The sequence below is a fragment of the Phragmites australis genome, chromosome 4, assembly GCF_958298935.1.
Source record: "Phragmites australis chromosome 4, lpPhrAust1.1, whole genome shotgun sequence".
NCBI lineage: Eukaryota > Viridiplantae > Streptophyta > Magnoliopsida > Poales > Poaceae > Phragmites > Phragmites australis.
In genome coordinates, this window is record NC_084924.1 from 11,745,664 (window position 1) to 11,760,208 (window position 14,545).

Below are 14,545 nucleotides of genomic sequence, written 5' to 3' on the forward strand. Positions count from 1 at the left end.
CCCAATCTTTCCCATACGTGAGCACACAAGCTCTTAGGATATCTTCTAGGATTTGGTTCACTCATTCTGTCTGACCATCGATCTGCGGGTGATAGGCTGAGCTATAGTCCAGCTTGGTTCCTAGGAGTAGGCTTTTCCAGAATCTTGCGGTGAATTGAGGACCGTGGTCTGACACAATTCTACTTGGGACACCATGAAGTTTGAGGATATTGTCAACATACAACTGTGCTAGCTTGTCTCCTCCATAAGTTATTCTTACTAGTATAAAATAAGCTACCTTGGTCAGACGGTCTACTATGACCCATATGGAATCATGTCCTCTCTGAGTATAGGGTAATCCAACAACAAAGTCCATCTCGATTTCATCCCACTTTCAAACTGGGATAGGGAGTGGTTGCAGCAATCCTTCTAGCCTCTGATGTTCCTCCTTAACTCTCCGGCATATGTCACAGCATGCGACAAATTTAGCAATGTCCTTCTTCATTCCTGACCACCAGTATTTCTCTTTTAAGTCTAGGAACATCTTTGTCAATCCAGGGTGAATTGAATAGGCAGAGTTATGGGCTTCATCCATAATGAGTTTCCTAAACTCTTCTTTCTTAGGAACACAAATTCTATCCTTGTACCATAAAGTTCCTTGATCATCTACTTGAAATCCAGGTGCCTTACTTTCTCCGGTTTGGATCTTGATTTTCTATAGCTCTTCATCTTCTCCCTGAGCTTCTCGGAGTTGGTCTTCTAAGGTGGGTTGGACAATCAAGGTATTGACACAACCTTCATTAACTATTTGGAGGTTTAGTCGTTGAATTTTCTCAAGTAGCTCTGGCCTTCGTTTTTGGATTTTGAGGTTGTAGCAATGAGCCTTCCTGCTAAGGGCATCTCCTACGACATTTCTTGCCCGGATGATACTGGATATCCAGGCTATAGTCCTTTATTAATTCCAAGCATCTTCTTTGTCTCAGATTTAAATCCGGTTGGGTGAATATATACTTTAAACTTTTGTGATCTGTGAATATCTCACACTTGTTTCTAATTAAATAGTGTCTCCAAAGCTTAAGGGCATGCACCACGACTGCTAGTTCCAAATCATGGGTTGGGTAGTTCTTCTCATGCTCTTTCAACTATCTAGATGCGTAGACAACTACTTTACCGTCTTGCATTAGGACACATCCTAATCCTTGCCTAGAGGCATCACAGAATACCGTGAAATCCTTGTGAATATCTGGCAAAGTTAGCACTGGGGCTGTGATTAGTCTATTTTTTAGTTCTTGGAAGCTCTTCTCACAAGCCCTTGTCCATTGAAAGGGTTTTTCCTTTTGGGTCAGTTCAGTCATAGGTTTTGCTATTTTTGAGAATCCTTCTATGAATCTCCGCATCCCGCCAATCCAAGGAAACTTCTGATTTCTATCACGCTAGTCGGCGGTTTCCAATACACGACTGCTTTGACTTTAGCAGGATCCACTACTACTCCTTCTTCTGTTATGACGTGTCCAAGGAAAGCAACTCCCTTTAGCCAAAATTCACACTTGTTAAATCTAGCATAAAGCTCATAGGGTCTTAACCTTTCCAAGACTATTCTTAGATGTTGTTCGTGCTCTTTAGCACTCTGAGAGTAGATGAGTATATTGTCAATAAATACTACAATAAAATTATCTAACTCTTCCATAAGCACCTTGTTCATCAAACTCATAAAGTAAGCAGGAGCATTGGTTAATCCAATGGACATTACTGTGAACTCGTATTGTCCATACCGAGTTACAAATGTTGTTTTGGGTATGTCACTTTCTCGAACCTTCAGGTGGTAATACCCTGATGTCTGGTCAATCTTGGAGAAGAATTTGGCTCCTTACAACTGATCGAAAAGGTCATCGATCCTAGGCAGTGGGTATTTATTTTTATTGCTACTCCATTCAAGGCTCGATAGTCTACACACATTCTAAGACTGTCATCTTTGTTCTTTACAAACAAGACCGGTGATCCCCATGGAGATGAATTAGGTATGATATATCATTTCTCTTGTAACTCTCCTAGTTGTTTCTTTAACTCTACTAGTTCATTTGCTATCATTCGATAGGGTCTTTTGGCTATTGGGGATGTTTCAGGAATAAGATCTATGATGAATTCTATTTCCTAGTCAAGTGGCATTCTATTTCCCAGTCAAGGAACACATCTGGATATTCTTTTACTGTGGGCACTTCATCCAGAGTTGTGGCTTCCAAGTTACACAACAAGGGCTTGGGTTTAGGTCCTTTAGGCTGGCATTTCATTTTAATGCCATTGTGGTTAACTAGGGTGACCTTTCGGGTGCCACAAGCTTTGTTGCTCTGACGCTTGGCTAACCAATCCATTCCAAGGATGATATCTATTCCATCAGATTAGAGAACTACTAAGTTTGCTAGGAACTCTGCCCCACTTATTATGATTTTAACCCAGAAACATCCTAATAGGCACTTGATTTCTGCTCCGGGAGAGCGTATCATAAGGGGGTTTTTAAGCAAAACAGTTAGAATTCTATGCTTAGCAACAAACTTTGATGATATGAATGAATGCGAAGCTCTAGAATCAAATAGTACTGTTGCTAGAGTTGAATTGATAATGAACTCACTGAATACGATGTCCGATGCTTCCTGGGCATCATGAGCATCAATGTGGTTGACGCGGCCTCTCCCAAAGGATTGTGTAGTCTTCTTCTGCTATCCCGAGGCTTGTGATCCACCACGTCCAACTCCTGATGCTGCTGTCCTGGCACTTGCTGAGGAGTTTATTGGGGCTCGTGCTGCAGTGGGGTTCTTGTGTGGGCAGTTGGCTATCATATGCCCGGACTCCCTACAGTTGTAGCAGACTCTATCTTTGTTCCTTTCGGTCACCTGGGCAACACTGCCATTACTGTTCTGCTGACTTGCTGAATTCTGGCTGCGGTAAGCTGAAGTTGTTGGCTGGTTGTATCCTTGAGACCGATACTGCATAATTGGTTGGTATTTTGGCTTCTGGTAGTTGTTAGGTCTAGGCTTTGCGAATCTTTCCTACTGCCTATGCTTATGTACCATGAACTTGCATTTTCGGTCATTGTCTCCTTCAGTTTTGGCTTCCTCTACGATGATGACTTGACTCATCATCGTTTTGAAGTTCAGGTAAGTGCTGGCAGACAAGTGCATCTTCAGAATACTATGATTTCCTCTTCTGAAGCGGTCCTGCTTCTTCTTGTCTGTATTCACATCTTCTGGAGCATAACGAGAGAGCTTGGTGAATTTGTGGATGTACTAATTTACGGTCATGGCCCCTTGCTTCAAGTCATAAAACTCGGCTGCCTTCATCTCTATGATTCCTTCTGGGATGTGATACCTCCCAAACTCCTCTTGAAATTCCTACGGCTTCTCGATAGTTTTCCCACCATTCCAAGGCTGCTCCCATTAACTGTTGAGGTGCCAAAAGAACATTTTTCACGGTCACTAGGATTTATGACATACAACTTCCTATTGATGCCCCTTAGCCAATCATCTACTGCTAGTGGATCATCTTCTGTGTGATCGAAGGTTGCTGGTCTGAGTCTCATGAACTCAGTCATCTTGGACTGTGGCCCTTATCCATGTCCATGGTTGCCTTGTATTCCTTATGCTATGGCTTCCGTCAAACGGTTAGTTATTAATGCCACAAGTTCTTCAACAGATGGTGGGGGTGGCAGCTGTCCTCTCAGCTGGTTATTCTGGCCATAGCCCTCTTGTCCTTGATTCACTTCATCCTCATGGTCTTGCTCTTCCATAGCTGCTCGATAGGCTCAGGGAAACAGGGGGGCCTGCCTAACCCATCTACCTCGGTTCTGATATCCACCTTTGGTTCATGGCCTTCCTCTAGGTTGTTGTCCTACTTGAGCCTCACTGGCAGCTTCATGGCCTGCTTGAGCTTGATGCCCCTGGCGTTGTTGGATCCTGGTTGACCTCTTGGATGACATCTGCTTTCGAGGGTAGGAGAAGGTAAGGCTTTAGAGGGGATAACTATTATGTTACTTGATTTCTTCTAAGAACACTTAGGTTGATTATGGCACACAACATCAGTAAAAACATCAAGCACATAACATTACATCACACAAGGTTCAATACACACATAGGCATTGGAGCTAAAGACTCCAAGAAACACTGAACTGCTACAGACAAGGGTTGCGTTACTATGACACGATACATAATACTACAACACAATACATACTATTGGAATAACTAGCACACGGTAGACTGATGATGCACTGGACTTGACGATGCTCTTGAGTCATGCTGTACTGCTGATGGTGGCGAGACTGCCCTCAGGGGTAGTTTGCACTCCATTCTGTGGCGAGATTGATGTCATCATGGTTGGCTAGTTACAGGTCATGCATCTGATAAAAAGCTCTAGCCATGTTCTCCTCATCATCATCTAGGTCGATGATGTTATCTCCAACGGACTCCTTACTGCCTTCAAAATCATCGTCGTGCACAAACTTGCGCCCGATGGGGTCTTCTTCTTCGTCAAAATTATTTTCATACATTTGGTCATTCTGCTCTGCTCTAGGAACTGGTAGAGGTGGCGGTGGCACTGCAACTGGTGCTGGTACAACTCTGCTGGATGCAATTGCATTGGCTACTCCTAGAGGGAGGAGGGGAACTCCGGGTAACTCCAAACGTCTAACATTGTCAATTGGTGGTAGGTGAAAGGTCCTCTTTCTTGCAGTGAGCTTGCGGTGGGGTCCTCCGTGAGTCCTGTGGCAAGACAAGTAGGCTTCGTTAAGCTCCTTGACATAATAGTCAGAGGTCTATCAATACCTTGGTAGTCTCTTCAGCATGCTTTTCTGCAGCTGCTGCCTACTCTCGAACCGGTTGTAGCTGCATCCTCAGAGCTCTCTCTCGAGTCTCAGAATTTTTAGCCCTCTGGAGACATGCATTCCACTCAAAGCGATGAGTCTCATATAGCTGGTCCAGGGCAAGGAGGTACTTCACTGTGGCGACCAATGTAGGGTCGTCCTTCCTTTGACTTAGACCTTCCAACCTTCTCATCCTGCTACACCACACTGGGCGTGTACAGTCACTAACTGGGAAAAACTTCACGGGATATGTCCAGTATCCTTCTCATGCCTTCGACAGAAGTAAAGGAGGGCCTTGCGGGCTGCTGCCTGATAGGTGTCGCTATACTCAGCTCCGTAGGCAACAGTACTCCACGATTGCCAGTCTGTATACTCAGGTGTCTCGAACACAAGGACGTGGACTTCACATTTGTTGATACAATTTTCTCGGTACTCTCGTCCACGATACTCCAAATGCTGAGTATACCCAAACCGCATCAGTGTCTGCCAAAGGATAAGAGGAAAGCCTTGCACATCCAAGCAATAGGTGATGGTCATCTGTCTCCTTCCATCTGCCATTTTTTTTTGAAAAAAGTGAGTCGGGATCAAGTGAAAAAAATAAAAACCTTTTTATTAAAATGGAGTATCAAGGTAAATAGGCAATGAGGATGGTAGAAAATTTTATTAAATAGTTTGTTATAAAACTATTACTCCTTTACTCGGCCAATCCTAAGGTTTCGCCCTGCAGTCAAGTATGGCTCTGATACTATTTTGTCGGACTCCTTCTTAGGATCACCTTGTGCAACTTATACCAATACCTGGATCAGTAGCTGATACGCACATATTTCTAACAGAAATAGATATCACAGTCATACAACGATTAAGTACGATATTAAGGGATAACACATAGTTCATTATAATAAAGATCCGTAGGCATAATTAAATAAAGCCTCACAGCACAACAGAAATAATGTAAAAGCGACTCATACTCTAAAAGCATCTTGAGTGTAGATGAAAGAAACTTTTTTATTCTTCATCTTCACCTTTGATAAAATCGGCCTCTAGATATCTGAATCTACAAGCCGAATTTCTTGCGATAACTGGCCATTGAGCACTCATCTCGGATTCCTGGTATGCAGCGCTTTCTTCTATTTTATTTTTGACCCTTTTTGTTACCTTCAGCTTCCGACATACAAGCGGTCAAGTACGCTAAGGAGCAAGCTGCTCTACGCTATCAGCTCAAATACTGGGTTTGAACTCTCGTAGACAGTAGCGGATCTAGAAATTCTCCACTGGATGTGTATAGGAGTACTAGACCATACAGAATTTAGCCCATATGCAGAGCTAATGCCCACTTGCAAAGTTTGGGTGTGCATGGGCATACCAGGAACCCCACCTGGCTCCACCACTGCTCGTAGAGGTATGTGCCTTTTTTTTAACCATGTAAGTCATGGTTTGCTGTGAATAGAGGTATAGCAACATTTGTTCAGACGTGTGAAGTGTCGAAAATGTATCTTGTTTATTCGGAATAACAGCTTATTTGAAGGAAACGCATATTTCTATTTGTATGTAGAGAAAAAAAAACTTTGCGGCAAATAGAAGCCGGAATTCGGAAAGTAGTGCGGGTTTTGAAAGCTCTTCAGGTGGGACAGGCCGGGCTGGGCTGGGCTGGTAAAAAGCTCGGTGGCTCAGGAAGCTACTCCATGTGATTACAGTCCCAACGGCTAGCTCACTTTTCTTCTTCACTACATAGCAACGCATACATTGTAATACATAGCAACGCATACATTGTAATACATAATTGTACGTGGCGGCACACACACACACACACACCATTCCAAGCACCACAACACCACGACATCAAGCTGACGTCACGGACTACAAACAAGACCAACACGCTAGTAGCACGGAATTGGCAGAAGCAAGGCACACGGATCTCAGGCCGTCTCATCAGATGAGCTGGAGGCCCTGGAGGAGGAGCGCGTCGGCGAGCACCTTGTTGGAGGCGTCGGTGGGGTGGAAGCCGTCCCAGAAGACGTAGCCCGTGGCGTTGGTGCACGTCCCCGGCGCCCCCTGGTGGCACAGCACCGACGTCTCGATCGTCCCCGTCCCGCAGCACGCCCTCCGGGACTCGAAGAACCCTGAGATGTAAACGCCATTGGCTTACAATCGTAGCAAGCACCACGTACACACATCGTAGCAAGCATTCGTACCAGCGTTCGTCGGGTTGCTGACGAGGTCGAGGAGCGGCTGGTAGATGTCGAACACGACGAGCTTCAGGTCTGGGAGCCGCCTCTGGACGGCGCCCGCGGCCACGCCGAGCTTCTGGTTGAAGACCAGCGAGTCGTTGTTGAGGCGCTCCACGCAGCCACCGCCGCCGCCGCCGAACAGGGTGACGGAAGCCGGGAGGCACCCCATTGGCGGCAGCGACGTCACGCCGATCCGCCGGGCCCCCAGCCCGTACAGGCTCTGCATTTGGCACGCATGTGGGCTAATTAGCCAATGCACTGATAAAGGAATACACACGTGGATAATATTTATCCACGTCCACTATTACGTACAAATAAGAAATATTAAAATCGAGTGAAAAAATAAAATGAGATGGTCATGCTACTCCTAATCAATACGATGATGAGATCAAGTAATTCACCAACGTTGAAGTAAATGTATGCATAAATTTAAAGGTATGGTAGAAAAATAAACCATAAAGTATCATTGGCTATCGCAATAGACAAATAATTTAAGACCGATATTCCCGAGACTATTGACAAATATTACGAAATGGATGGCGTAGCATGAACTTCCCCTAGAAGAGAGAAAAAAAAAAGGAAAGAATGGATTCAAATTTAAATCCCCGTGTGTGCGCGCGCGCGCTATTAACGGAGGAGCTGATTACAACATTAGAAGCAGAGTAATAGTTACTGCACGCAGTTTACCCTGACTCTATGCGATGGACCACTCAAAGCTTATCACATCTAGAAGAAATTCTGGCATGTGCTTGACAGCTCTCTGGATCGCATCTACTGGATTTGGTACGCCATTTAAGATTTCACTGCCAAGGCCACAACCCTAGTCGGTACAGGTCCATTTGTTGTTCGCATGGTCCCCTGTCTCGTATCTAGTGAACTAGTCTTATTTGAACTAGACTGACTTTCCTCAGAAAAAAAAAAAGGAAAGAATGGATTTAAATTTAAATCCCTGTGTGTGCGCGCGCGCGCTATTAACGGAGGAGCTGATTACAACATTAGAAGCAGAGTAATAGTTACTGCACGCAGTTTACCCTGACTCTATGCGATGGACCACTCGAAGCTTATCACATCTAGAAGAAATTCTGGCATGAGCTCTCTGGATCGCATCTACTGGATTTGGTACGCCATTTAAGATTTCACTGCCAAGGCTACAACCCCAGTCGGTACTGGTCCGTTTGGTTGTTGGTACGATCAGTCTGTCTCGTATCTAGTGAGTCAGTCTTAATCTAAGCTGGGTGTATGCAGTACTATTTGTTTGATTGATTATATATATTTAGTCTAGTTGAAAAGAGATTGTGTTTGATTGCTCGTATAAGTATATATTGTATGAGATAAAATAAAAAAGCAAACGTTAACATAATGTTTATTTTACATAAATACACCATATAGTACTTAATTTATCTTATTAAACCTTTATCTAATTTAAAATATATTAATATAAGTTAATATTCACTAATTATACATTAATACATTACTGTTGTAGTCTGACCTGGGAATCCGTTTCCCAAAATCCAGACTGCAACAATAATTTTACACATACAGAGCCAGACCGAGCGAGCCATCCAGACACCAAACAGACTATATATATTTTCATGCAGCGCACAGTGTTCATGCATGTTATGAGCCGATGCTACGTTATGCCCTATGCAATAGTAGTGACCATCGAGTACGGCGACAAGAGTGACCATCACACCAATGCAGTAAAGAGGTGCAGGGCTTCTCGGATCTGCGTGTGGCAGCAAGCGGTGAATGGATCGACGTTGTAGGTTTAACATGGAAATGCTCTTCCAAGGTGCGTTCATGCGGATGGGTCTGACCCTGTGAGTGGTTGTTGGGAGAGAAAACAGCACAACAGGTGCAGTTAGACCGTTGCAAAAGGATGCAACTTTCCACGACGGCAAAGCCACACCCGCCCTGCTTCCACTTCTTATGTCTAACCGATCGCATGCATGGATTAGCGAGAAATCGAGCAGAAATCTCCAAATTAACATGCACGCATGCATGCTCAGCCGGTACGGTTCTCCACTTCTCCCTAACGAAGCAAGCAAGTAAAAGAGACGGCATGTGACGACAATAACACAGGCAGTGGACTGGACTGGACTAGACTGGACCCAGGTGTCCAAAAGCATCGGCATTGCCATTGGCGTTGGTATTGGTATTGATGTTCCAACAACAATTACTGCTACGTACGTACACGCACAACGCACAGTGAATGGCAGGACATGTTCACGCAGCAGAGGAGAGTTAATACTGAGGCTATTGATTCCTACACGGCCCTACCAACTGCAACCTGTGACTTCATATCCACCACTGCTGTCCTGCAAACTCAATGAATTGCACGCAGGTTCAAGGTTGAAGTTAATTCGTCATCTTGCTCCGATCCATACAAGGGGTTACTAGTTTTACTACTACCGTATGTACTTGCAGCATGCTGTTAATGAACTCAACAAATTAAGTTGGAGAAGGTCGTTAGTAGATCGATCACAGATTTATTTTAGGACGTGTCACTTCCTAAGTTGAGTTTCAGGTTGTGTCATTATGCATTTCACGTACATGTAGGCCTAGTGGATTATAGGGAAATATTGCGGTCGAGTTCTTGATGAATGATCATGTGCGTACCTCGACGACGGAGGTGAACGGCTGCATGAGCACGTCGGCGAACTGGTCGGGCGAGTAGGTGGCGCTGAGCATCTGGTTCACGTAGTAGTTCTGCACGTAGTCGCTGGTGCCGGCGCTCACCACGTAGATGGAACCCGACGTCAGCGCCGCCGCCCGCTGCGCGCCGGCCGACGCGGCCACCCTCGACTGGTACTCCCGGAAGTACTCCAGCTGCCGGCTCAGCGAGATGGCACCCTGCAACATGCATCAATATAATGCAGAGACGTCAAGTAAACAGTAGTGTACATGCATGTGCATGCGGCGTGTGGCTGATCGAGGCAGTAGTGAACGAATGTATTGCGCCTACGTAGGGGGCGGCGGTGGCGTCGAGATACCCGGCGCCGCCGGAGGCGAAGTTGGCGCCGTGGAGGAGGCTCTTGTTGTCGCTCTGCGCCTCCTCGCTCAGGTACGCCGGTGGGTACGAGCTGAACCCGAGGTTCTCCACTACGGCCAGCAAGAGGAGCTGATTATTCAGATGGATTTACGAGGCAGCAGAGCAGGTGTGAGTGTAAAGAGATTAAGGTTGGCTACCGGTGTAGTCGGTGGCGAGCTTGCCGTTGCAGAAGCGGCCGGTAGGGGAGTGGGTGGCGGGGAAGTCGCGGCCGTAGGGAGGGAAGTCGGCGCGCACTAGCGTGGCCAGCCGGTTGTTGTTGCCGGCGTCCACCACGGAGTCACCGAAGATCATCACGCCCGGCACCAGCGCCTGCCCCGCGGACCGCGGCGCCGCCGCCGAGAGCAGCAGCAGCACCGCCACCATCGCCGCAGGCACGGGGGTCAGCTTCATCGTCTCAACGCGTACCCCAATATATTTTTCTCTTGGATCGGTTACTGGAGTTGAAACGGACTGTGGTGCTGTGGACGTGCGGCGACCGGTGAGGCGAGCGAGCGAGAGGGTGGCGTGAGTGTGACGGTAGAAAGGGGCACGCACCACCGCGTGGTTTTAACGGGGTGAAGTGAGGTACTCATAGTTATTAACTACAGTTGGATGGAGGTGGGAAGAGCTAGCTGGGAGTTACACATTCAATACGTTGGTGCTATATTTCAAACGTTATTTTTTTTATTTTTAGACGACGGCTAAATCATTTGGTGGGCATCACACGATTGTTCAACCTCCCGACCCCCCGGCTTCCGATGCTACCCTTGCCTCCTGATGTCGGTTCCGCTCCCCCCTCTCGTTCGTCTCCGGCGGCATTACCGCCGTCGTCGCCTGTCACTGCACAAATCTGGCTTCGTCAGGTTGTCCCTGCTCGCCTCGCCCTTGCACCGTCCATCGATCATCCTCTGCCGCCTCACCTCTCCGCCCCCGTGCCCGTCTCCTCTGTTGGATCGGCTTGCCGCCGGTGACTTTTCTCTAAGCCTATCGCTCGCCAAGAAGACACAGTCGTCAACCTCAAAACCCTAACCTCGTCACCGCTAATTCTGTCGTCTGATCATGGCTCCTAAATTTCAGGAGGCATGCACCACCAAATAATGTTTGAAGTGGAAGGCAGTGTTCACTCTATCGGTTTAAAACCTTACGATGAGGTAAAGTAGAGTGGGAAAGAAAGCGGGAGAGTGCCCGTCACGCTAAGGCGGAGGGCCTCGATGCTGTAAGAAATGACAAATATCCTAGGTGCACTCAATAGAGTGCATCTATTGTACCCCGACCTATTTTCATTCTCTAAGGTATGCTAGGTTTAGCAGTGATGTATTATTAGATTAGTCTTTAGATGTACCATACATACCAACGTTTGTTGTCATCTCTTTATGGTTACGGTCCATTCGTATAGATGAAAAACTCCATGTCCTATATAATGTTTATCAGCATATGTAAAATCCATGTCAGGTTATATGATATTTGTACTTCATTACTACTATTGTTTGATAAATTAGATTTTGTATTCTCACAAAGTCACTTTATAAAAAAAATTCACACACTTTTACACCAACTAAATAAAGAAATATCAACAAAATGATATCCAACTAAAATTAAAGATAGAATGAATCGTTTGGACAACTGTATACACAACTACTATTTTTCGCCGAATAAATGTGCAATATTTTTCAATTTACCGAATACAAAATCTATATGACAAAAAAAATTATACATATAATTTTGTAATTGAATTAAATCGAATATATCGCTGTAGAGGTGGGCGATACAAATATGTTGCTCATTATATGGGCGAGATGAAGGTATCGTCCGTTTAGATCAAGTTCTCGCCCGTTGAACAAATGAGACATTCTTCTCTTCGGTTATTAAATTCGCTGGCAGTCAGGGCCCACAAAGTCTTGCTCGTTCAACAAACGAAACCTTATTCTCATCAGCTGAATAGACGACGATAGGATAGATCTCATTATTTTCCAAACGGTTATGTAATCTTAAAATATTTGAAATATATATATATATATAAATTCTATTTCTGAATTGTAGTAGGTTAGACTAGGCCCAGAGGATCGCTCTTTGAGAGAAGAGGGCACGGGTTTGACAGGTCTTACCATCTCGAATCCCATAGCTTCAACCGGAATTAACACCTCTAAATTACCTACAACGGAGTGAGGCAGGGATGCCACTCAATCATTTTACAAAGCAGATTGTAGGCACAAAGAACTGTACAAAGGTGGAAGTCGAGGTGGACAGCTTCGTTCACAATATTTAACAGGAGGTGGTGAAAAAAAATTAGCCATGCATGTAAAATTTGGGATGACCATAATATGCAGTAAAAAAAATCCTAATGGTCATAATAGATGTAGGAAAAATCAGATAGATTCTTTTTTAATAATAACATAATATATGTCACTACCCCATAGCGGATATTTACAGACGAATTTTAAACTCTATCGTAAATAGTTATATGTTCCGTCTCTATAAAAATATCTGTGATATCAAACTTGTTACAAATGGTTTCAGAACCATCTGCAGTACACTTACACATAGATGAAATTTTCAGATAACCGTCTGTGCGTAGTAAAAGTCACAGACGGTGTTTATTTAAATCCGTCTGTGATTACTAAGAGTCACAAACGATTTTTGTTTGAACTCATCTATGTTTATTGTCACAGACGGATTTAAAAAAAAACATTCGTGTCTCTCTTAAACCCTACATCGTGGCTCATAAGGGGAAAGGATCACATAGATACACCCTTTATGATTCTCAAATTAAACACGTTGACACACTGTTCAGAACATCGATCACACATTATTCATAACATTGATCACACATTATTCAGAATACAAAACACATGTATTTATATATATATATATATATATATATATATATATATATATATATATATCATAAAGGTTAATAATATCACACATAAACCTAGTTAGCTATACATCATTTTTGGTCGATCGACGTCACATTCTAAAAGGATAAAATGATTGACATCATGGTGACACCATCTTCCAAAAAGACAAAAAGTGATCGAAAAACTTGGATCGATCGACGCCGTCTTTCAAAAAGATGAGATGGTAGATATCATCTCAATCTCTTGCATTTCAACATAATGTCAGCCTAAGTATCATCTTCAATTAGCAGCTTGCAGTCATCCGAATCTGGCTGCACCTTAATGATCTCACGCATCAGCCGAACCACCGGCTATGATTCAACAAGAAATGAGCATTTAAGCATGTCTTGCAGTTGATGAAAATGTCTCTATTCTGATGAACAATAATAGAGAAATTTTCATCCGATAGAACCGAGTAGAGAACGTGGTTGACGACGTACACATGGTCGACAGAGGGAGCCTTCACAACAACGAAGAAGACGAAGTCTACTAGGCCGAAGTCAATGCCAAGCATCCACGCCATCAAAGCCGCTATAGGGACAACCCCATCCTGCCACCTCCTGATTGCCGTGAATTACGTCATTGCAAATCTACGATGAAAACAAGGTTGTGTCATCAGTTACACAGATTAAAGCAATGAAAACCTAATTAACAAACTCTAACTAAACAGCAAAGAGAATAATATGATACTCACCTTGGTGCAGTGAAAAGGGATTCGGCCCCCGCCGAAATCTAGTTCTCTGACGCTGATGGTGAGTGAGGACACGGAACACTCCTCGCTTCTCAATATAGTAGAACACTTGGATATAACGAGTGGGGAAGAAGAACACTTCTCGACGCTTTATATTGAGGAGAGTTGAGGAATTGTGTGTGTGAAGCCAAAAGAGTCTTGGGTGATGAGCGATTTGTGTGTATTGGAAGTCAAAAGAGTTAGGAGAGATAGTCAGTCAAATTTAAAAATATTCGCGGGTATGTAAGTACAGACCGATGTTTATAAAATCTATATGTGTTTACCGAATAGACACAGACAGATATTAAAAAACCGTTTGTGATAATATCACAAACAGATTTTTTTAAAAGCCTTTTGTGTCTGTATAATAAAAACAGACGAATTTATAAAAACCATATACAAGTTCATTCACACCTTGACGTGGATATGGCTCCACGTGCACCGTCAATGCCTCTCCAGCGGACTCCATATCCAGGTGAACAGGGTTGCGGGGAGGGGTCCAGCGGCAGCAAAATTGTGATGCGATGCGGTGTCCGCTTCACTGTGGGCGACGTGACTGGCGAAGGGGTTGTTGGTCCCGCGGAGCGGTGGAAGGGGAGCTGGAGAGCGCTTGCAGAGGCGAGGCAGGAGGCTTCGGTGGCGGGTGGAAACGAGCAGCGTCCAGCAACCGCCAAGACGACGTGTCGTCCCCGTTGTGTGACGACTGGGCAGACACAGATCTGGTGGCCGCGGTGCAAGGTTCTCCCGGTCCCTCAAGGGACACGCAGCGCCAAGCAGAGGCATCCATGTCATGTTAACGAAGTGCAAATCCATAGAACTAAGTGCCTAATT

At 44.7% G+C, this 14,545-nt stretch overlaps 1 protein-coding gene across 1 annotated transcript; it reads right to left on the bottom strand.

Moving 5' to 3' along the window:
- Positions 1 to 6,610: 6,610 nt before the first annotated feature.
- On the bottom strand, positions 6,611 to 10,699 carry LOC133915712 (GDSL esterase/lipase At3g53100). The gene is made up of 5 exons (XM_062358979.1): positions 10,246 to 10,699; positions 10,022 to 10,158; positions 9,676 to 9,909; positions 7,021 to 7,276; positions 6,611 to 6,948 (listed from the first exon to the last, which is right to left on the bottom strand). The coding sequence occupies exons 1-5, from the start codon at positions 10,496 to 10,498 to the stop codon at positions 6,758 to 6,760; spliced, it is 1,071 nt and encodes a 356-aa protein (XP_062214963.1). The 5' UTR covers positions 10,499 to 10,699; the 3' UTR covers positions 6,611 to 6,757.
- Between the last annotated feature and the right edge of the window lie 3,846 nt (positions 10,700 to 14,545).

What these genes read in the sequence shown, in the direction of transcription:
- LOC133915712 (XM_062358979.1), bottom strand. Translation starts at nt 10,498, where the DNA reads ATGAAGCTGACCCCCGTGCCTGCGGCGATGGTGGCGGTGCTGCTGCTG. An exon ending in CGTTCACCTCCGTCGTCGAG is followed by an intron (nt 7,277 to 9,675) that starts GTACGCACATGA and finishes TGCCAAATGCAG; the next exon opens with AGCCTGTACGGGCTGGGGGC. An exon ending in CAGCAACCCGACGAACGCTG is followed by an intron (nt 6,949 to 7,020) that starts GTACGAATGCTT and finishes TTTACATCTCAG; the next exon opens with GGTTCTTCGAGTCCCGGAGG.